At 39.3% G+C, this 24,133-nt stretch overlaps 1 protein-coding gene across 1 annotated transcript in view; it reads right to left on the bottom strand.

The window, feature by feature from the left end:
• TMEM132D (transmembrane protein 132D) overlaps positions 1-24,133 on the bottom strand; it is an 881,229-nt gene that overhangs the window by 285,729 nt on the left and 571,367 nt on the right. The window contains exon 4 of the mRNA XM_027853583.1: positions 11,996-12,179. Within this exon, the coding sequence (XP_027709384.1) occupies positions 11,996-12,179 (184 nt within the window). The remainder of the gene's footprint in view (positions 1-11,995; positions 12,180-24,133) is intronic.

The following is a 24,133-nucleotide window of genomic DNA, read 5'->3' as shown; positions in this document are numbered from 1 at the left end:
GGAAAAGAAAAGAAAGCCTCCATATACATCAATATATTTTTGGTGGCACTTTTTTGTTCTAACAAAGGAGGTACTTGTTAATCAGGAAATGGCTAAACCAATTGTAGTAAGTGAATGTCATGGAATATTAATGTACTTTAAGGAATAATGAACAAGACGAATACAGAGAGGCATGGAAAACTTACATGAATTGATGCAAATTGAAGTAAGCACAACCAGGAAAACCATACACACAGTAATTAAATCAATGTAAATGGAAAAAAAATCACAAAACAATCAAAGATGAATATGGTGAAAACACACACATACACATATACACATACACATACACACATACATACACACATATACACAACTTGGACCTAAAAGAAAAGATATAAGGGGATGCTTCCCCCTCCCAAATCCTTTGCAGAGGTGGAGAATCTGTCAGTGTTGAATATAACATACATAGATCTTTTCAATATATTGATTGGTTTTGTTGCTTTTTTCTCTTCTATTTGTTTTTTTTTTCTTTCTAAATTTCTGTTAAAAGGGATGGCTCTCTAGGAGGGGGAAGGAGAAGACATAGAGGAAAGTGTTAGCCATTTAAATATAGATGGCAATAAAATTTTTTTTAAAAGCAATTGCTTTATGAGCCTCTACATTCTTCCAGATAACTAAAAACCACTGAATTGTAAAATTTCTTATTTTTTTATATTTTAAGAGAAGGTATGATACATTGGAAATGGCATTGAATTTAGAGTCAGTAGAACTGTGTTCAAATACAGGCTCTACCACTTCTTGTCTGTATGACCTTAAGGGAGTAAGTCAACCTCTCTGGGTCTCAGCTAACTCAGTCCTAACATGAGGGAATTGAACTGATTTACCTCTGAGGTCCCTCTTAGGTTGAAATCTGTGGTTCTATATATGTGCCTTAAAAGCTGTCCATTAGGCACCAGTCGTTCAGTCAATAAACATTTATTAAACACATACTTTGTGTCAGGCATGGTGCTAAGTATGCTAGTATATCTATCTTGGGTAGACACTGTAAATGGACTAGGGATTGGGCCCAGATTGGAAAGGAGAAGAATACACTGTGTTTTCAATGAACCCCAGCTTCTCCCTTAAACAAAGACCAAATCTATTTTTTTAACACAAAATTCCTTCCAGTGACTCTCATGTGAGGCACGAAATACTACATTCTCCAAAGAACAGAATTTGAAGGTCACCCAAAGGACAATGGAGAAGCACATCATAGTCACGAACAGGCAGCAACATGATATAAATGGGGAAAAGTGGCATAAAAGATGTCCTCAGAGAGATGTATCATCAGGGAAAAAAAGTAGGTCAGTCACATGTTGAGAAAGAAATAACAGACGGACTGCTTGTTTGCTGCACTGGTATCCTCATAATGTCAAGAGAACTCAAAGAAGAATCTCAGTACACTGGGTGAAGGAGAGGTCAATATATTGCCCCATGACTCCTCTCAGAATCTCTGCGATTGTGAGTCACAGACTACCCAGAGTGAAGCTCCCTTCACTCATTGTTCCCTCATATCCATTTAGACTGAACCTACATTTCTACCACCTTTTTGCTATGCCCTCTAGAAGTCCAGTTCTCTTGTTAACAGGCTCACCTTCATGTTAAGCTTGTGCCTTCACTCCAGAAATTAGTCTCTATTTTGTTTTTACTTATAAGTGTAGTGCATGATGCTAGGGTCATAACTCTTAGGTTTAGAGCTGAAGAGGACCTTAGAATACATCTATCCCAACCCCTTCACTTTAGAAATGAGGAAACTGAGGCATAGAGATGTGAAGTGACTTGCTCAGAGTCTTACAGCCAGCATAGAAATTGAACACTGGAACCAGCAAAATGATGTCCTGAGGTTGGATGGGATCTATGATGGATGAAAGTTTTGATTAGTGACTTTCTTCCTACTGTAAAATCATGGCATCACAGATTTAGAGCTGGAAGGAATCTCAAATCAACCTAATCACTTTCTCTTCCCTCCTCTGTTTCATAGGTGAGAAAGAAGAGGGATTGCAGCTTCCTCAAAGTCACACAGGTATTAAGTGGCAGACCAGGGATCTGAACACCATTTCTTTGACTAAATCCAGGGCTCTTCCTACCGAGACTCCTGCCTCTTTTCCTCTCCGTCCAGCATGGTGTAAGTTGGAATTGGCTTTCATAAAGCTTGAATACCTAACTTAGTTTTTTTGCTTTAATTTAAAAGTCTCAGTGCCTGTGACTGGAAATTCATTAGGTAGCTGTGTGACTTGGGCCACATCTCTTTCCCTCTCTGGGTCTCAGTTTCTCTTCCGTAAATGAGGAGGTTGGAGCACTGGGGGTTCTTAACTTTTTTTTTTTATAATGTCCTGTAACACTTTGGTAGTCTTGTGAAGCATAAAGACAACTTTTTCAGAAGAATATTTTTAAATGCATAAAATAAAATACACAGGATTACTAAAGGAACCATTATATTTAAATAAACCTATCTATTCATCTCTATTTATCTATATTTATCTATGTATCATCAATCAATCAGTCTGTCTACCTAGCCATCCATCCATCTCTATCTACCTACCTACCTACCTATCTATCTATCTATCTATCTATCTATCTATCTATCTATCTATCTATCTATCTATCTATTTTCATGGACTCCAGGATAAGAACCTCTGGACTAGCTGATTCCTTCCAGCTCTGACATTCTATGACTTCATCAGAGCTCTCTACTCCAGCATAAGTCCCACTGAATGATCCTGGCCAGCTTAATGATACACTGTGACTATTTCCTAACATGAAAGGCAATTGGCTTGTATAGTGTAGAAACCTAGTTGAAGTTCTTCTTCTTTAATACTAGCAGAGCTTAAGAACAACAATATGGATTTATTACATTTTCAAAGTGACTTATGATATATAAAACATCTTTCTTTCAACCCCCACTGTGAGTAGATGGTATAAATATTCACAGAATCACAGAATCTCAGAGCTGAATGGACCTCAGTGGTATCTAACCTAATTCACATTGAATGGGCATCACATCTTCCTCCAATATATTCAACAAGTGGCCAAAAAAGCTCCTGCTTGAAGACTTGCAATCCAATTTTGGAATATTCTAATTATGAGAAAGGTGATTTTCTTCCTTATATTAAACCTAAATTTCTGTCTTATAACACTAAATCATTGCTCCTAGCTCTGTAAAATTAGGAAAACTTATGAAGGGGGAATTATAACAGACACTTAAAGAAATGAAATGACTTGTCCAAGGTGTTGTAACAGCACCATGTTAGAGCTGTTAGAGCTCTAACAGCTCTAACAGCTCAAACAGCATTTGAGTTCAAAATCTGTATTACACTACCTCTAACCTTGAACTCCTGCAATTCAACTCCAAAATTCTTTGTTCCAGCAGGACATGGAATGAAGGGTTGTTGTTTGACAAAGGAAACCAACAACTATATCTAGAAGAGTCCAAGTCATTAGTGATTCTCTCCCTAAATGGACGAAGGAAAATCCAGATAATGATCTATGGCCCTGGCTAAATAAGCTCATTAGATGAGTCTTAATCAGTATTTAAAGGCATTTTCTCCTGGAGTGTTTTTTGTTTTTTTTTGTTTTTGTTTTTGTTTTTGTTTTTGTTTTTGTTTTTGTTTTTGTTTTTGTTTTTTACCTGGAACCCATAAGGCTTGCATGGGGAAACCACTATTAATGAATCAAGATTACCTGGACATATGAATCAGTGAAACTTACAACAATCTGTCATTAGCTAGGGAAAGGGACCAGAAAATTTCATTGCATCTTAGCTTGGAGGAGAAAAAAAATCTCCTGGAATATTAAAGATGAAAAAAGCCAAACAAACTTCTACTTCTCTTAAAAACTAACTTAGAGTATAAGAGTTCAACTGGATCTTACTCTAGAGCCTTTTCTCCAGGGAAAATCTGACCTTTTGTCAAGTAATGTGGGACCAACAATCTTCACTGGTGCTAACCCCAACTTGTGGCCATATGAGTGATAGAAGCCTATGGAAAAGTTTTCTCTAAATATTCTGGGTCAAAGGCAAAGAAGTTGGCCACACTGTGTGCTGATGTGTTTCAAATGAAAAAAAAATATGTAAAGCACTTTGTAATGTCTATAAGCTTTAATGTGCTATAAATATTAATGATTGTTCTTGTTGTGATAATGAATGAGCCCATAATTTCACTCTCATAGGGAACTCCTCAACAAGGGAACTCTATCAATGCAGATCAGTATCTTCTCTGCAACTTGTAGCCTTAGAGAAGCTGGCAATACTGTGAGACTGTCAAGCTGACATGTCATGTCAATTCTTATTTATTAAGTCTTTACTGTCTATCAAGCACTGCACTAAACTCTGGGGATACAAAGAAAGGCAAAAATAGTCCTTGACCTCAAAGAGCTCACAGGGTAATGGGGGATGTTAAGTGACTTCAATAAAAATAAATGTATCAGGGTGTGTCAAAGGCGGGACTTAAATCTAGGTTTTCCTGATTCTGAAGCCAGTTTTTCAATCATTTTGCCACAGTGACTCCAACTCCTCTTCCTCCTTTTTCTCCTCCTCCTCCCTTTTTCTCCTCTTCCTTCTCCATTTCTTCCTCCTCATTCCTCCTCCCTTATCTCTTCCTTCTTCCTTCTTTTCTTCCCCCTCCCCCTCTTTCTTATTAAAATATTGAGAGATTTTGTATGTAAATATGAGAAGAAAATCTGGTTATATCTAAAGAGATAGTTTTGTGTAATGGATAGATAACTGGTGTTGGAACCAGAAAGACCTGGGGTTGGAATCCTACTTCTGATACTAAGAAGTGTGACCCTGAGAAAGACACTTAACCTGTTGGTGCCCCAGGCAACTCTCTCAGGCTATAAAGGGTATTGGTATCAATACCACTGGTACATTGGTATCAGACTACTCAGTCTCTTTTGCTGGGAAACTTTCCCAGATCACACCCTCTAGCCATAGGTGTCCCACAAGGTTCTTTCCTGAGTCCTCTTCTCTTTGCCCTCTATACTACACTTGGTGATCTCACTAGTTTTCATGTGGTTCCAAACATGACATACACAAACATCCCCTCCCCCAAAACAAACTCAGTAAAATCCAGTGTTTTCCTATCCTCTCCATGAACAATCCATCTCTCAGCTCATGGTATTTTTATTGGCTGTCCCTCATACCTGGAATGCTCTCCTTCCTAATCTCTGCCTACTGGATTCCCTGAATTCCTTTAGGTCTCAGCTAAAAGCCCATCTTCTACAGGAAGACTTCGCCAAACTTTCTTAATTCTAGCTCCTTCCCCTTGTTAGTAACTTCCTATTTATTCTGTATATAAACTTGTTTGTACATATTTGTTTTCTTATTGTCTCATCCATTCAACTGTGAGTTCTTTGAGGGCAGGGACTGTCTTTTGCCTCATTCTGCATCCCTAGTACTTAGCATAGTGCCTGGCACAAAATACATACTTAATATATGTGCTTATTGACTTTGTGACTGACAATAGAAAGAGTTACCTCATTATACCAATGAAAGCATAGGGATAGTCCAAATACTAACTAACTTTCAGAGAGAGTTTTAGACAATACTTCATGTATGTCATTTCATTTGTTCCTCACAATAATCCTGTATGGTAGGTGTTATTGTTATCCCTACTTTACAGTTGAGGAAATTGAGGAAAACAAAAGTTAAATGACTTCCCAAGGGTCACACAACCAGGAAGTATCTGAAGCTGGATTTGAACTTAAGTCTTTCTGACTCCAGGCCCAGCATTTTATCTACTGTGTCACCAACTGGCTCAGGTAGAATATAAGGAAGAGCTTCTATAAAGAAACAATTTTATGCAAGTGAAGTGGTAGGAAGTGGGTTCCTGCTAAATAGAGATCTTCAAGGAGAATGATGATTTCTTATTCAGGCTGTTTTATAGGTAGAGAATGGATGGAGCCTTGGGTTAGGAGTCAGGAAGATTGGGCTTAAATCCTACTTCAGATGCTTACCAGCTGTGTGTCCCTGATCAAGTTAATTTCTGTCTCAATTTTCTCATCTATAAAATGGGAGTAATTATAGAACCTCCCTTGCAGGGATGTTGTAAGGATCAAATGAGATAATACATGGAAAGGACTAAATGAATGCTAGTTATTAATAATATTAATATTATGAGAGTAAATATGAATAATTATAGTATAATGGTAGTATTGATTATCATATAATTAATAATATTATATATGCTGTGTAATAATTATCATAATTAATAATATTATTTTAGATGACTGGACTAGATCACATCTAAAACCACCTTTCAGCTCTGTAATTCTGTATTTCCCAAGGGGTATAGTGAGTTGCAATGATGAGGAGAAAATCTTGAAATTAGAATGCAGGCAATTGTTATGCAAATGATATTGCCAGTTGATTTTCTAATGTCCCCTTTGGAATTACCTCATTCCATGTCAAGTCATGTGAATATTCATTAATTGGGTAGCTACACAATGTCTTCTTCCGAGTTAGGCATTAGCTGAGGTGGAAGAGAATATGACCCAGTATTCTCTGTTCTCCAGAACCCCAGAATCTCAGAGCTGAAGTGGATCTCCAAGGCCATCTAGTCAAAGGTCCACTATACTTGAACAAGAAAACCTTCCATAATATCCCATATCAATGGCCAGCTAGTTCCTTCTTGAATACCTATAGCAAGGGAGAACTCACAACCTATAAAAGTAGCTCACTCTACTTGAACGTAACTCTAATTGTTAGAAAGCTTTTTCTTGGCATCAAAATCTAAATCATCTGTGTCTTTGTAACTTGTCCCTACTATTCCTAGTTTTTCCTTTGGGTCAAGCAGGACAATTCTCATCTCTCTTTCATATGAGAAACCTTGATGATGAGGATCATATCCCTACTATTCTCTTCTCCAGGATAAATATTCTCAATTCCTTCAACCAATCCTAAGATGGCATAGGGGGGAGCATCTCCAGTCTTTCTGATCTATATCTTGCCACTGAACCCAGATGGTTCCAGAGGAGAAAGTGAGGCTGATGACTTTACCCAGCCCTTCCTCACTTAAATCCAATTCACTTGCAAGTCATGACAGCACCTTCCTGATGTCATGGTCTTCTTTGAGAATGAAGGACAAACAATAAGATGGCATGATAAATCTGGTTATCCTCTTCTGGTCATTTTCTTAGCTTATCATTCTCTATCTCAAAATATGGTTTGTTATTGTTGTTGAGTCATTTAAGTTGTGTTTGACACTTTGTGACCCCATTTTGGGGTTTTCTTGGCAAAGATACTGGGGTAATTTGGCATTCACTTCTCCAGCTTATTTTACATGAGAAACTGAGGCAAACAGGGTTAATGACTTGCCTCAGGTCACACCACTAGTAACTGTCTGAGGCCAGATTTGAACCCATGAAGATGAGTCTTCTTGATTCCAAGACCAGTGCTCTATCCACTGTGCCATCTTGCTTCCCCCAAAGTGTGTTACCAAGAACTGAACACAGAAGTGGGGATATTACTTTATCAGGGCTTTCAATTTTATTGACAAAAAGGATTTACACCCATTAAACAATTATAAAATAATAAAAAAACCCAGACTTTTATGTGAGAATGATAGCTACTGTTGATATAGGACTTTGAGGTTTTTTGTTTTATTTTGTTTTTGTTTTTAATAAAGAAATTGTCACAAATTGTCTCATTTGCACCTTGGAGCCACTCTGTGAAGTAGGCTCTATACATATCATTATCTTCATTTCACAGATAAGGAAATAAAACTCAAAGAAATTTGTAGACTCATAAATATGAAGCTGGATGACATTTTGGGGGGGTTATCTAGATCAACCTCTTTATTTTATATCATAGATGAGGAAACAGAGGTTAAATGATTTACCTGAGATCACATAGGTAGTAAGTAGCAGAGGAGAGATTTAAATGCAACTCCTGGATGTTACCAAGGCACCCAGGTGATAGAGTGGATAGATCACTGGTTTTGGAGTCAGGAAAACCTGAGTTCAAATCCTACCTCAGACACTCCTAGCTGTGTGATCCTGGGCAAGTCACTTAAATTCTATTTGAGAATAATAACAGCACTTACCTCACAGGTTGTTGTGAGAATCAAATGAGATAATATTTGTAAAATACTTTGCACTGTGCCTGATACACAGTAGGCCCTATTTATTTATTTTTTTCATGTTAAGGTATTTATTTTTAAAATTTTATTTGTTTTATTCTGAACTTAAGAAACAAAACAAGCAGTTCCATAACATAGCAGAATAAAAAATATGATTGTGCATGAAACTGCAAATCTATTTAAATGCCTCTTTTCTGATTCCAAATCCAGTATTTTTTCCCACTATAGTGTCTTGACCAGAGATGGAGTTTGAACCAGTGTTTTCCCCATCTCCAAATTCAACATTTTCCCCATGATAACGATGCTGCCAGTCAAGGTACAGAGAGCTATGACTTGATAAAGGTGACTTAGTTTTGGAAGACCATATGTATGCTTCCAGCATGTAGTATACAGTAAGCACTTAATGCATATACTAGGTGAATTACAGTGCAATCGGGATTAGACTTGTTCTGCTTGGTCTCCCTAGGGCAGAACTAGGAATAATTAGTAGGAGTTGCACAGAGGCAGATTTCCACTTAAAGTCAGGAAAAAAAAAAACTTCCTAGTAATTGGAGCTATGTAAAAGTGGAATTGAGCTGCCTCAGGAGGTAGTGGGTCTGCCCTCACCAGGGGTTTTGAGCAATGGCTGGATAATTGTTTGCTGATGGGGCATGGGGTTGTAGGAAGGATTCTTACTCTGCCATCAGTTAGACTCAGGGCCTCTGAGTTCCTTCTCACTCTGAGATTCTGAGATTCAGTGGATGAGAGGAACACCTGGAGGCAAAGAACAGGGTAGGGATGTGACACCCCCCCTCCTCCAGCCAAAGCAGAGAAACTGCCAGGGAATGGTCCTAAAACTCATCAGAACAAAACTCATCAGAACAAGAGCAAATTCAAATAATTACCTATTCAAGATAAATGACCTTGTCTTCTTCCGTAATGGAAACAGTAATAGCCTGAGAAGAGAAACAGTCTAGTCCTAGGTAGAGGGAAGGATGCCCCAGGGGAAAATGTGGTGGCTTTGAAAGTAAGCTAGTTAACAGCAGCCAGCCCTCATCACTTTGCTGCTGTTTCAAAGCATATGATCACACCCTTACCTGCTGTAATGAATGGCATAATAACTAACTTGCTGTCACTAGGCAACTGTCCATGGTCCTTTTTTATTGGAAGATTGATTTTGGATTTTCTTTCAGCACTTCATAAGAGCACATGCCAATATTTTCTAATAGATGGTCTGGGAGGAGATAACAGCCAGTTACCAGATAGGTCAACTCATGATTCACTTCTGACAATAAGGTAATTTTGTGACAGGAACCAGCATGAGATACTGTATGTAGGTGAAAATCCAGCATGCCCTATCATCTTCTTTGGGGAAATTCACATGGCTTATTTGTTGTTCTGTTGTTTTCTTCTCTCTACATGGGGCTCTGGAGAGACATTGAGAGACAGAGAGAGAGAGAGAGAGAGAGAGAGAGAGAGAGAGAGAGAGAGAGCTATGTGGGGTATCTGTGAGTCTGCTAACATGGGACAGCTTTCAATCTACTAATCAATCAGTGATTCAATCAATGAACAGAAGCTGTGGTGTACTGAATAGAGAGTGGCCCTTGGAGTCAGAAAGGCCTGGATCCATGTAGCACTGCTTCTGACATCTGCTAGCTGTGTGACCCTAGGTAAGTCTCTCAACCTCTCAGTGTCCTTGAGAAGTTCTCTGACACGACTAAGGTGCAGAACAGGTATTGATCTGCATGTCTAGGAGTTTTCTTAAGGGGAGCTCACTACAACATGGAAGTTAGAGACCTATTTAAGCAAACAATGTGCTAGAGGCTGCTAATTAATGTAGACTTAAGATGAAAGAGAAGTTGGAGAGAGTGAGTGAAAGATCTATAGGTTGACTCTGTACTAGTCCAATTGTAGATTTCAAGGAATACATAGAGAGTAATAATCCTCTCTAATCTATTTAGAGAGTGTGTTGACAGCATAGAAACCATTGCTAACTGCTCACATTCAATAAGCAGTTATTAAGTACCTACTATGTGCCAGGCCCTATGCTAGATAGTGGGATATAGAGTCAGAAAAGCAATAATCTCCAATCTCCAGTGCTTTATATTTCATTGCTAAAGGATCATAAGACCACAGATTTAGTGATGGTAGGGACCTTAGAGGCTACTAAGCCTGACTTCTCATTTAGAGATGAAAAAATTGAGATATGAAAAAGTTAACTGATTTGTCCAGAATCAGATACTTAATAAGTATCAGAAGCAGAATTTGAACCGTAGTCTTTCTGACTCGTGGGGCAGCTAGATGGTTCCCTGGATAGAATGCTGGTCCTGGAGTCAGGAACACCTGAGTTCAAGTCCAACCTCAGACATTTACTAGCTGTGTGACCTTGGGCAAGTCACTTAACCTCTGCCTCAATCCACTAGAGAAGAAAATGGCAAACCACTCCAGTATCTTTGCCAAGAAAATCCCGTGGACGGTATTGGCATGCTATGGTCCAGAGGGTCACATAGAGTCAGATATGATTGAATGACTGAACAACAGCCACTTTCTGACTTGAAGTTCAGGTCTTTATCCACTATACCAGAGGTGCCAGCCACACCACTCCTGAGGGCTGTCCAAACTGGATTCAAATATAATTGGGAAATATTTAACAAAATAAATAAAACAAAACAACACATAGATAAAGTTACATTTTAAAACTAAGTCAATATGTAGCCTGCAGGGATCCTCACATATAGATTTCTGGGCCTCATTTCCACTTGATTTTGACAACACTACAATACATGTAAGTGATATAAGCAGACACATGCTCACCATTGCCCTTGGATCTCAGTGTTGTTGTCATGAAAGGAAGCTGTACAGGCAGCCACAACTCAGAAATTCAAGTCTATGCAGAACCACAGGCTGATCAATGTGGCCTAAGGGAGGTTGGGTCTCTGTAGCCTTATAGGAATTGGAGCCTTTTGCAAACATACCAGTCTTGGGTAAGCTGACCCCGGGAAACTTTGAATGAACTTATCACAAGCAGATCAGATAATGTATTGCCACATGGATTGGTTGAATTAATTTTGTGTGTGTGTGTGTGTATGTGTGTGTGTATTGGTATACTTACAGACATATCAGTCATTCTAGGGAAGGGGACAAACATTTATAAAGTACCTACTACCTACTACCTACCAGTACCAGGCACTCTGCTAAGTGCTTTACAGATATTATCTCATTTGATTTCTAGATGATATGTTCTTAGACTTTTTTTGTGTGTATCATAGACTCCTTTGCTAGTCTAGAGAAGCCTATGGACCCCTCCTCAAAGTATTTTTAAATGCACAAAATAAAATACATAGAGTTACAAAGGAAAACAATTATATAAAAACATAATCTTTTTTTTTTTAAGTCTGTGGCTCTCAGTTAAGAATCCTTGCTTTAGACAGTCCTGTCTACTTGTGTCTCCTCCTTCCTCCCCCTGGGGGAAAGAGCTTAGTCCAGACCACCTATATTAAATATCCATCTTGTACTCTAACCAACCACTAGGAGAAAAATTCCTTTCAGGAATAGAAAATATACTCCCAACTCCACACACAGTCTCCCTAGGGAAAAAAAAGCAGTCCATCTGCCTTCCTTTCCTTTGATGACTTAAACATGCTTTTATAAATTACTAGTAATTCTTAAGTACAGATTGGAAGCTTGGGAACCATGGGCACAGTCATGATGGAATAGTCATTTTCGAAAAGAGGACAGTCAGAATATTTAAGGCCTTGGTTCATGGAGGCTGGGATGTTTTCCCAACAACACTTGGTAATTCACCTCCACCCTCAAAGAGCTTACATTCTACATTGGGGATACAACTGACACAAGGAAATCAATACCAAGAACTCTATGTTTCTGAGAATCCGGTTCCCTCTCTGTAGGTAAACCCTTACCATGGCTAGTGGGATGACTCCAATCAAATCCTTCTGGCTCACATAGATTTTAGACACCCCCAGGTCCGAGGTAGTCTCTCCAGGGTATTCAACCTGCCACGTGACTAGCTGCGTGGCTGGTAGGTCACTCAGCTCTTCAATTTCTATATCGATCTGCATGACTTCATTGGATTGACCATCCGCACTGGAGGGAAAGATAAAAGGAGAATCATGATGAATCATCAGGGGTTAATCTAGGGTTTGCATAAGTGACATGTCTGCATGTGTTTGTGTTACAATCACCTCTTGTGAAATACAAATAAGAGAATTAGCCGTAAAATAAACAAAGCACCTGTAGTCTCTTAATAAAGAGATCATTGCCCAAGCTCTCTATACCCTCAGTTAGATTGTCTCCCTGAGAGCTAGAATTTGCAGTAGGGTAAACATAGGAAATAACAGTAAAAATGTATATTCGTGAAGTTTGAGGATGGGCACGTGCATTTTTCATATCCAAAGGAGGCGTCATCATTCTCCTTATTTCCTTTCTTCCCCCACATCCAAAGAGTTACCAAGTCTTGTCAATTCCACCTCCATAAAATATTTTGCATCAGTCACCAATCATCGTCTTCACATTTTCTCACTTTCTACTACCCTATGACAAGTTGTCACCTCTTATCTGAACTATTGCAACAACTTCCTAGTCTCCCTGTTCAAGTGTCTCCCTTCTATAATCTATATTCAAATGAAAAAAATCATCTAGAACACAGGAGTGTCCATTTTTTTCCTCTACTCAAAATTCCTCAGTGGTTCACTATTGCCTCGAGGACAAAATACAAAATTTTTGCCATGGCATTTAAAGATGCCCACTTATCTTCTTAGACTTATTTCATATTATTCCCCTTTATGCACACAGTTCTAGTTAATCTGTTCTGTTAGCTCTTAGCTAACAAACAAACAAACAATCCAAGTGAATTTTCCTGAAGCACACAATGCACAGAATTACATCTCCTTCCTTGGTGTCTTTGCACAGGTGTTCTCTCCTATTTAGAATCCACTGCTTTCTCACCTCCACCTCTAAGGCTCCCCAGCTTCTTATATAGTACAGCTGAGGTGCCACTCACCACCTTAGACATTTTCTCTCTGACACTGGGCAAGTGATTTGACCTTCCAGGTCTCAGTTTCTGCATCTGTAAAATGAGAGCATTGTACTAGATTGCCTTGGAGGTCCCTTCCACCTCTAGATCTATGATCCCATTATCTTTGAACAATTTTATTCATGCTCTCTGAGACTCTGCTTCCTCATCTGGTTAAAAAAAGTAGACCAGATTTGATCAGGGATTTTTAATCTAGCATCCATATTTTTTTTAAATATCTTGTAACTGTATTTCAGTACATTTAGTTTCCTTTGTTATTATATGTATTTATTTTATGCATTCAACATTAGTCTGAGAAAGGGTCCATCAGCTTCACCTCAATGCCAAAAGGGTCCATGATACAAAAAAGGTTAAGAATCTCTATACCAGATGATGGCTTCAGAGGTCGCTTCTAGCTTGGGATTGAGGATGCTATGATCCATTGACTCTCCATGGGTGCCACTCCCAAGGGTTAATTCACCCGTTTTTTTCTGTCTGCACTGATATATGTATGCTAGGGTCTCTGATCAACCTCTTATCATGTATATATAATTACTGGCTCTACAGAGTCTCCTCAGGGCCTTTTCAATGTTTAGTTTCATGTTGGTCTTAATTCTCCTCTCTCTTGGAAGAAATCCCACCCCCACCATGCTACCATATTCCAGCCTCAGGCAGAGTAGAGGGGTGGTTGCTAAAGCCCCATATATCGAAGTCTACCCTCTATGTTTAAAGGCTAAAAAAAAAAAAAGATAAGCTTGGAATGTTTACAAGTGGGGAAAGCTAGGACTCAGGTCATAGAATAATCATGGAATCATAGAACATTACAACTAGAAAGCCCTGGAGCTGGGATGTGCACCCTGGCCATCTGACTTCCCCAGTCCTGTGCTTTCCCTCTGCTATACCATGACTGCCTCTCAGGCCAAAGCCTAATGTTGGAAACAGATGTTTCACAAGGACAACACATCCAACAAGTGTTGCTACCACTTATTTTTGTCCCCACCATCGGCTGCTTCTCCCTCACTTCAGCAAGTTTTTAGAAAATGTTCATTGCAGAGTCTGGAAAGCTACATAAAAGAAAGCTAAGAGAGCCAGCAATCCCAGGGAGAGAATAATAGCAACCTGAAGAGGAAATGAAGGCCAAGGAGCTGAGAATTAACCAGTAGAAGTTGGGAAAGTGGTGGGGGGGTCAGGAGGTGGGATGACTCTTAGGGAAACCTCACATAGCTAATGCAACTCATGCCTCTGAAGTGATTCTATTAAGATTCTAATTCTGTATTTCACCGACATGAAAGTCAGACTACAGAACTTCCAGAATGCCAGGCAGGCCTCATCCTATACAGCAAAGATGCTGAAAAGCTTCTCTATCTAAGCAGCCCCAGCTGGCCCCTTGTAAATCTTGATGCTTTCCTAACTATGGCCCTGGGACAAGGCAGAGAGGCCTTCAGAGATCTCTGGGGTCGATGAAGATTGTGAGATGCAAGAGACAGGGACTATTTTTGTAAAAGAGATTCATCCATGAGAACCCCCTCAGACAGAGATTAGAAGGTGTGATGACCAGAAAAAGGGAAAGCCGCAATGACAGACTGTCTGTGCGGTGCTGGCTGTCTTCAATGGACCAGGGAAGATAGTAATCAGGGTATCCAACTTTTGGAGGAGGAAGAGCAAAGGGATTACAGACCATCTAGGCCTCCTTCTTGGCTCCAGGAGAAAAGAAATCCAGTTCTTTGATAAGCAGCCCTTGTGCCAAGAGCTTGATTCTGAACAAATCCCTCACTGCTGAGGTTTTTTTTTTAATCATCATTTAAGATACCGTAAATCTGCCTTTTAAAAGACACTGCCTGGAGATGTTATCTGAGAAGTGTTTGGGCCTAGGGTGACAAAGTGAGAGCAAAGCTTCCTTATCACATTAAGGAAGGAGAGGGACTTTTCTACAAATTTCCTATACATAGGTAATAGTTCACTTGAAACTGTTTTTATTGCTTCTGGGTCAAAGACACACTGTGCAGGGCTTCAATGGGTGTGGGATCTCAGTGAGCTTTAACAAAGGTTGAGCAACCAAGGCTTTGTCTCAGGGTGCCAACCTTCGTTGGAGTGGGGGAGTATTCTCTGGGTAATTCTCCTCTACAAATATAGATCAACAAACTTCTGCAAATTATAGTCTCAAATACTTAACTCAGAAGGGTCAAGTAGTAACTAAAATTTACATAGTATTTTTAAATTTGCAAAATACTTTACATATATTATTATATAATATATTACATATATTATTTGAGCCTCACAACAATCCTGTGAAGTAGATGCTATTATTATCTACATGTTACAGATGAGGAAACTGAGGCCAAGGTAAGTTAAGAGACTTGTCCAGGGTCACACAGTTATTTATATGTCATAGGTGGAACTTGAATTCAGGGCTTCCTAACCTTCTCTCTCTACTATCCCACATTCCCTCTCCCCAAAATATGAATTGGTTTCATTTTTTTTTCCCCTGTAGCATCACTGCCCTCAATTTAGTGACCTATTCTGCCAACTGTGGAACTATCATTGATCCCAGAAGTAATGATTTCACATAGCCCCATTATGGAAAAGCTCTATTTTTATGCTGTGTTTTGTGAGGGACTGTCTTGTCTTTGGAGTTGACTGAACCTGGTTTCCGAACTTGAAATGAAAACATTCACTTCCATGCTGACTGGAGCAGGGAGGCATTTCTGGTCAAGCTCAGCTGTAAATTTTAGCATTTTAGAAAGGTACCTTGATGTCTGGTGAGGTTGCAAAGCACTCTGCTGCTCCCAGGGGTTAATTCACTCTTTTTGTTTCTGTCTGCACTGATGCATGCTGGGGTCTCTGATGAACCTCATTCTGTCTGTGTATGGTTGCTGGCTCTGTAAAGTCTCCTCATGACCTCTTCAGTGTTTAGTTTCACCAATCCCACCCCCATCTCCAACCCCACCAAGCCACACCCTAGCCTCAGGTAAAGCACAGAAGTGGATGCTGGAGTACTCTATATTAAAGTGTACTAGTCATGTTTAAAGGTTTAAAAAAAAAAAAGTGGTTAACTTGAAAGTTTGGGGAACGGAGCAATCCAGACTTGTTACAGAGTAATAATGGAATCATAAAATATTACAACTAGAAAGAAGCTTGGAGATCATCTAATTTAAGTCACTTATTTTAATGATAGGTAAACTGAGGCCCAGAAAGAGAACACGTTTTCTATCAACCCTATTGTTCCTGCTAATAATAACTAGCATTTACAAAGCATTTTAAGGTTTGCAAAGAGCTGTGTGTGTCATCTCATCTGATTCTCACACTAACCCTGAGAGGTAAGGGTATCATTACCCCCATTTTACATATGGAAAAATTGAGTCAGACAGAGGTTAAGTGACTTTCCCAGGGTCACACAATTAATGAGAATCTGAGCTACTCAGGTCTTCCCTACTCCAAGTTCAGCAATCTGACCACCTGCACGATTTAGATGCCAAAAACCCTACTAGCTCTAGTCTCTCTCCTGAGCTCTAGTCCTTCTCATGTGGCTAGCCTTTCATTAGACATTTTCATTTAGATGTCTTGTAGGTCCCTCAAACTTAACATGTCCCAATGAGAACTTATTATTCCCACCTCCCACCAAATCAACCAAATTCCCAACTTCCCTGTGACTATGGAGGGTACTACCTTACACCCAGGCCCCCAGATGTTCAACCTTACTGTCCTCCACAACTCTTCCCTCACTCAGCCCACATATCTAAGCAGTTGTATTTCCATAATATTCTGTCCAGCTACACACCTACCAGCCTAGGTCATGTTCTCATTACCTCTCACCGCTATGATTACAGTCCTCTCCAATTTATATATTCATTCATTCATTTGTTTATTTATTTTTGGTGAGGCAATTAGGGTTAAGTGACTTGTCTAGGGTCACACAGCTACTAAGTGTCAAGTGTCTGATCTGAGACCAGATTTGAACTCAGATCCTCCTGACTCCAGGGCTGGTGCTCTATCCACTGCACCACCTAGCTGCCCCATAATGAAAGGAGGTTTGTTTTGTTTTGTTTTTTGGTGAGGCAATGGGGTGAAGTGACTTGTCCAGGGTCTCACAGCCAGTAAGTGTCAAGTGCCTGAGGCCAGATTTGAACTCAGGAATTCCTGAATCCAGGGCCCATGCTCTATCCACTGTGCCATCTAGTTGTCCCCCAGTCCTCTCTTAATTGGTCTCACCTTCTCAAGTCCCTTCCCCACCTTCAATCTATCCTCTACTCAACTGCCAAAGTTATTTTCCCAAAGGACAGAACTCACTGTGTCATACACAGCCTTACTCAACAAACCCTAGTGGCTGCCCATCACATGTTTGGGCAAGTATGCACTTGACTGTTAAGCATTTAAAGTATTTTACTATCTTTCTAGGATTATTATATAGTCCAATAGTCAATAAACACTTTTAAGTATATGTTATATGGCAGGCATTGTGCTAAATGCTGGGGATACCAATAAAAACAAAGTCCCTGTCCTCAAGGAGCTTAAAATCTATTTGGGGAAGACAAAACTCAACAGGAAGCTGAAAAGCTGGGAGGCAGTGGAGGTTGGGGAAGGTACCTAACTCCCAGGGCATGGTAGAGAAGTCAGTCAGAGAAGTCCTAAGGTATGACAGACAGATGAAAAATGAGATGAAGAAATACTACTATAGTGAGCAAAATCTCCTTAAATCTATTTTGTATGTACCTCTATATGCCATTGCCATATGCATGGGCATATGGGCATATATGCATTGTCATATACATGTCATATATATGGGCATATATACATCATCACCCTTATATGGATTGTAAGCACTTTGAGGGCAGAGACTGACTCCCATCTCTGTATCTCTAGTGCTTAACACTTTTCCTGGAACATATTGGTATTTGATAAATGCTGATTGATTGATACTATACCACACGGAAGGCAAGGAATTACTAAATTTTCTTCTACTGTCAATTCCATTCCATTCCATTCTATTTCATTCAAAAATGTAGAACTGGAAGAAACCTCAGAGGCCATCCATTTCAACCCTCTGGTCTTAAAGATGAAGAAACTGAGTCCTAGGTAGACAAAGTGATTTTCCTGAGGCTACCCAACTAGTGGGTCAGCAGGGTGGTACAGTGGATAGAGCACCAGGTCTGGAGTCAGGAACATCTGAGTTCAAATCCAGCCTCAGATACTTACTAGAAATAATCCTGGGCAAGTCATTTAACCCTGTTTGCCTCAGTTTCCTCATCTGTAAAATGAGCTGGAGAAGGAAATGGCAAACCACTCCAGAATCTTTGCCAAGAAAACTCCAAATGGGGTCATGAAGAGTCAAACATGACTGAAATGACTAAACAACAACAACCCAAGTAGTATCACAGGTGAAGTTTGAATCAAGTCCTCTGACAGCACAGGCAGCATTCATTGGACTATTGTACATTGCCGTCCTTATGTATTAAGTGCTGTCCAAGTGCAAAATACTTTGCTAAGCATCAGGGGTACAGGGATAAAAAAGAAAAAAAAGCCCTGCTTTTAAGAAGCTTACATTCTACTAGAGGAATGCACCATTGCCATAGACAGGTAGAAAATGAGGCAACATGAAGAAGGAGACAGAGAGAGAGAGAGAGAGAGAGAGAACATCAGTACAAGGTTTGATTAGGGAAGGCTTTTCAGAGAGAAGACTTGTCTTGAAGGAAGGACAGAATTCTGAAAGCTAGAGATCAGAAGGTGTGTTCCAAAGTGGGGAGGGATCAGTAAATGGATAGAAGAGATTACTTTGTGTGAATAATGCAAAGGGGGTGGAAATGGGATGTAAAGTTTAGGGGATATTTCTAATCAGGCTGGAACACAGAATGGAAGAAGGGTAGTCATATGACATAAAGCTGGAAAGGTAGGTTGGACTCATACTCTGGGAAGCTTTAAATGTCAGGCTAAGGAGGTTGTCTTTATCCTAAAGGCAATAGGGAACCACAGAAGGTTTTGTAAGCACGGGTGACCAAGATATGAGTGTTTCTTTAGATATCCCAGCTCTAAAAGCCTGGAAGCACTTTGCTGATGCAATGGTTTATTTTTGTCACTGTCTGAGCTGTGTTATATATTCACAATTTTTTAATTTCCCGTCAAGAAATCTGGTTCAGGAAACACCAAGGACATCTCCAAAGAAGAAAAAAAACCCACTGAATTTAGTTATGTCTCATATCATTCCACTAACGGAATATTTACTCAGAGCGCAGTATGTGCCAGGCACTGTGCTGGGTGGGTGGGAATAAAAAGACCAAAGAAACAACCCCTACTAGTTCAAAGGGAAAAGTGAAAAGGAAAATGGTGAACTTTTGCAACAATTCAACAAACATTTTTGTTTAGTCCTTTCTATGTACAAAACACTGTGTTAGGGCTTCAAATACAAAGGCTAAAACAAAGCATGTTCTGCCCTCAATGAGCTTATCCCAGTCTAAGAACCTCTATTTATAGCCCAAGGGGCCAGTAGGTGGAAGAGGGGAGAGGCAAACACTGCTTCCATTTGGGTGGGCTGGGAGGTTTAGAAGTCTGGCTATAAGCGTGTATAGGTATGCCTCAGGTTTTTAAATTTTTTTATTTTTTTGGCCCTGGCTCTTGATGACTGACTGAATACCTTAAAATGCCCATCAATTGGGGAATGGCTGAACAAGTTGTAGTCTATGATTGCAATGGAATACTATTGTGCTGGAAGAAATGATGAACAAGGTACTCTCAGAAAAACCTGGGAAGACTTACATGGACTGATGCAATGTGAAATGAGCGGAACCAGGAGAACATTGTACATAGCAACATTGATAATATTGTATGATGATCAACTGTGAATGACTTAGCTATTATTATTAGCTATGAATGACTCAGCAATACAATAATCCAAGAGAATTCTGAAGGACTTATGGTGAAAAAGGCTATCTACCTCCAGAGAAAGAACTGATGGAATCTGAATGCAGATTGAAGCATACTGTTTTTAAACTTTATTTTCCTTGTTCTTGGGTTTTTTTTTTGGTCTGTTTTTTTGCAACATGGTTAACATGGAAATATGCTTCGCATGACTGCACATATATAAACTATATCAAATTGTTTAGAATCTCAAGGGGGAGGGAGGGAGAGAATTTGGAACTCAAAATTTTAAAAATCAAATATTAAAATTGTTTTTACATCCAATTAGAAAAAAATGTAAATTAAAAAAAGAAAATATCCCTTAAACCAGGCATTAATGGGGGACTTGGGCATCCTAGAGTGGGCTGGTGAGATGTTGTTCCCAAAGGGATATTTTCCTAATAGCACTTACAAATGCAAATGGTGAAGCAGCCTCTTAGAAGCAAACCGAAAAAAAGAAAGAAAAATCCTAACAGGCAAACCAAGACTTTTAATGTTCCTGCCTTTGGTAAATGTACCAAGCCACATTCCAAACACTTAGAGTACTTTCTAAAAGGTCAGGCTGGTAACTGAAGTTTAACTTTGGGCATGAAAATTATTTAGTAAAAAAGGGCAGAAGAAGCAATTAGTAAATACCACCTGAGAGATACTGGCTGCTGAGGAGCCCGCATGGTGCCTTATGGACATAATAATAATAAGAAGCACTGGGAGATAATAAGCACTTTCAACTTTACAAATTGCTTTGGAAACATTGTTCTGGCCTCCAAGATCCTGTAGCAACTCAGGAGGTAGGTTCTACAGGTGTTAGTACCCTTGTCTTACAGATGAGGAGACTGAGGCTCACTTGCTGAAGTGAAATGACTTGCCCAAAGTCACACAACTATGAATAAATGAATGGATAGTGACTGACTGAATGAATTTTAAACTATTTGAGTCTAATGGTAGCCATCCCTAGGTTTGGGGGGGAAGGGATAAGGGAAGAAAAAAAAGAAATTTACATGATAATTTTGTATATTTGAAAGGAATAGCAAGTTGTACATAATAGATTTGCAGTTTCACGTACAATCTTTTTTATTGTACTATGTTATGGAAATGCTTGTTTTATTCCATAAATTAAAAATTAAATTAAATTAAAATTAAAAAATATTAAGTGCTTTCTATGTACCAAGAACTGGGGATGCAAATAGAAAAATAAAATAATCTCTGCCCTCAGGGAGCTCTCATTAAATTAGGTGAGATAACTCATATAAGAAAGTTTAGTTACATGATAGATGAGAAGGCCAAGTGCTCTTTGGGTTTTATTTTCAGGACAGAAGGGTGGATCAGCAGGGCAGGGAGCGTTAGAGGCAGAATGTGAATCCAGGTCTTCCTGATGGCAAATTTAGCACCCTATTCACTATCCCAACATGCCTAAATGGCATCACAGAATCAGAGTCTAAAATCTGAGAATTGGAAGGGAAATCAAAGACCATCTGGTCCAATGTATACTTGAAACAATAGTCTCTACTACCCAAAGACTATACATCTAGCTTTTGAAATAATATGTGTGATGAAGCAGACCCTTCTCTCTTCTTCCCCTCCCTCCATCAAGGTGACTCTACTTTCAGAAAGCTCTAATTGTTGCTAAGTTTCTTGACTTCAAGTCCAATTTTCTCCTTTATAGCTTCTGCCTATTGTTCCTAGTTCTGCCCTTCAAGGCCCAAAAGAAGAAGCCTAACATCTCTTCTGCACATAATTAGTTATATGTTTTTTTCCCTCATTAGATTATGACCCCCTTGAGGACAGGGACTTTCAGAGCCTTCTGGCCTTTCTTTGTGCTTACTTAGTACAGTACCTGGCACATAGCAAGCTCATATAAAATCCTTGTTCATTGACTGATTTATCTTGCACAGGATAATCTGGCAAGGCTGGCTTAGGAACTCTCAGTATGCTAGATGCAGGCTGATGAAAGAGTTCTTCCAGGTACCGGGACCCTGGCCTTCCTCCAGATCCAGGTCCACACTTCCTATAAGAGCAGAAGACATTGATGGCCATGAAATTTGAATTTACTCAGATGTTCAACTTCACAGCCATGGCCAAACAGAAATGGGGGCTACCAGATGTTTCGCATAAGAAGGCAGGTGTTTGCTGATCCCCACCCCCCATGGATTTCCCCATGAGGATGTATCAAACAGACATTATCACAGGAGTCAAGTTTCTGGTGACCTTCCCTTCTTTTTTAACTTCTTCATTAGCATTTTCAGCACAGGAACACCTTTTTAAGAGGAAGTAAAATTGTTCATTTTCTTAATGGCTATGCCTGGATCCATCATCATCCATGCATTTGTCCTTTCTTGTCCTTTATTTTCTTCTTTTTACATCCTGGAGGGGGTTTAATATCAAGGAGCCCTTTTAGCTGGGTCCGGGGGCTAAGGCTCCATTTATAGTATATCTACCACTACTTCCAAAAATGTGGATAAAGCTAAAATCTGAACCAGAGAACATCAAGGGCAGACATCCAAGGGAAAATAAATAACAGGGTACAGGGGAAAGAGCTCTAGTTCTGGAGTCTGAGGACCTGAGTTCAAATCCTACCTCTGACACTTACTACCTATATGACCTTAGGTAAGTCACTGAAGTTTTCCAAGCTTCAGTTTCCTTATCTATAAAATAAGAATATTAGACTACATGGCCTTGGAGTCCCTTCCAGATCTAGATTTCAGTCCTCTGATAAGCCAACCAAAAGGTCTAAAGCAGTTTAAGGGGGAAAGTAAGAAGATTGAGGAGGGTAGCTCTTAGCTGCTTTTGGAAAATATTGGTAAAGTTGTCTGAAGGTAGTAGAACCACACACCTAGACCTGGAAGAGAAGAGTCCATCTGGTCCAACCTGCTCAATTTATCTTTAAAATTTATTTAGTCATTTATTTCATATGTGTTATGGTCTGTCCCTCCCACTGCCTTACTCCCCTCACCAATTTAACAACAACAATGAAAAATACAGCCCTCACCATAGACATACATAGTGAAGTAATACGAATTCCCATATTGGCCTTGCCTAAAAATATCTGTCTCATTCATCATTGTAAATTCATCACCTTTCTGGGAAGAGTGAGTGGCATGTTTCATCTTCATTGTTCTGCATGTATGGGTTAGTGTTGCATCCATCAGAGTCCTAAAGTCTTTCAAAGTTGTTTTTTCTCTGTGATGTTGTTATTGTTACATACATTGTTTTCCTAGTCCTGCTTACTTAACTTTGCCTCAATTCATAGAGGTCTTCTTAATTTCTTCTGAAATTGGCCATTTTATTATTTCTTATGGCACAACAATATGCCATGACATCCACATCCATTAATTTGCTTAGCCTTTTCCCAATAGAAGGGTACCCGCTTAGTTTCTATTTTTTGCTAGTAGGAAAAGAGCTTCTACAAATATTTTGATAAATATAAGTCCTTTTCCCCTTTCTTTCATCTCCTTAGAACCCAGGCCTAGTAGCAGAATAGTTGGATCAGAATACGAACAGATTACTAATTTGGGAGCATATTTCTAAACTATTTTCCAGAATGCTTGGTCCAACTCAGCTCCACCAACAATGTACAAGTGTGTCTATTTTCCTGCAGCCTTTCCAACATTTGTCATTATCCTCTTTTGTCATCTTTGCCATTCTGATACAACATATTCAATTTATAGATGAGGAAACAGAGGCATAGAGCAATGAAGTCATTGACTCAAAACCACTTAGGTAAGTGGATGAGACCAGACCTGAACCAAAGTTGAGAGAAAAAAAATTGGATAGGTTTTAAGTCAGGGATTCTGTTTTGAATGCCTGCTCTGTCACTCATTACCTCTATGACATTTGGCCATTTATTTAATCTCTTTCAGCCTCAGTTTTCTTATATATAAACCAAAGATGTTGGACCTATAAGAATCCTCCGAGCTCTAAGTCTATGATGCCATGATTCTCTGGCTTGAAATCTAGGGTTCTTTCCATTGCATCACATAATAAACAGCTATCATAATGGCTGATGCTTACAGAGTACTTTGTCACTTGAAATGCACTTTACACAAATTATCTTATTTGAAGGAAGGAAGTAAACTAATACTCATTAAGTCCTTTCTATGTGTTAGGCACTGTGCTAAGCACTGAGTATATAGATATAAGG

Source organism: Vombatus ursinus, unplaced genomic scaffold, assembly GCF_900497805.2.
Source record: "Vombatus ursinus unplaced genomic scaffold, bare-nosed wombat genome assembly UNPS02009994.1, whole genome shotgun sequence".
Taxonomy (NCBI): domain Eukaryota; kingdom Metazoa; phylum Chordata; class Mammalia; order Diprotodontia; family Vombatidae; genus Vombatus; species Vombatus ursinus.
The sequence above is the reverse complement of the archived record's forward strand: the minus strand, read 5'-3'. Positions and strand labels throughout refer to the sequence as shown.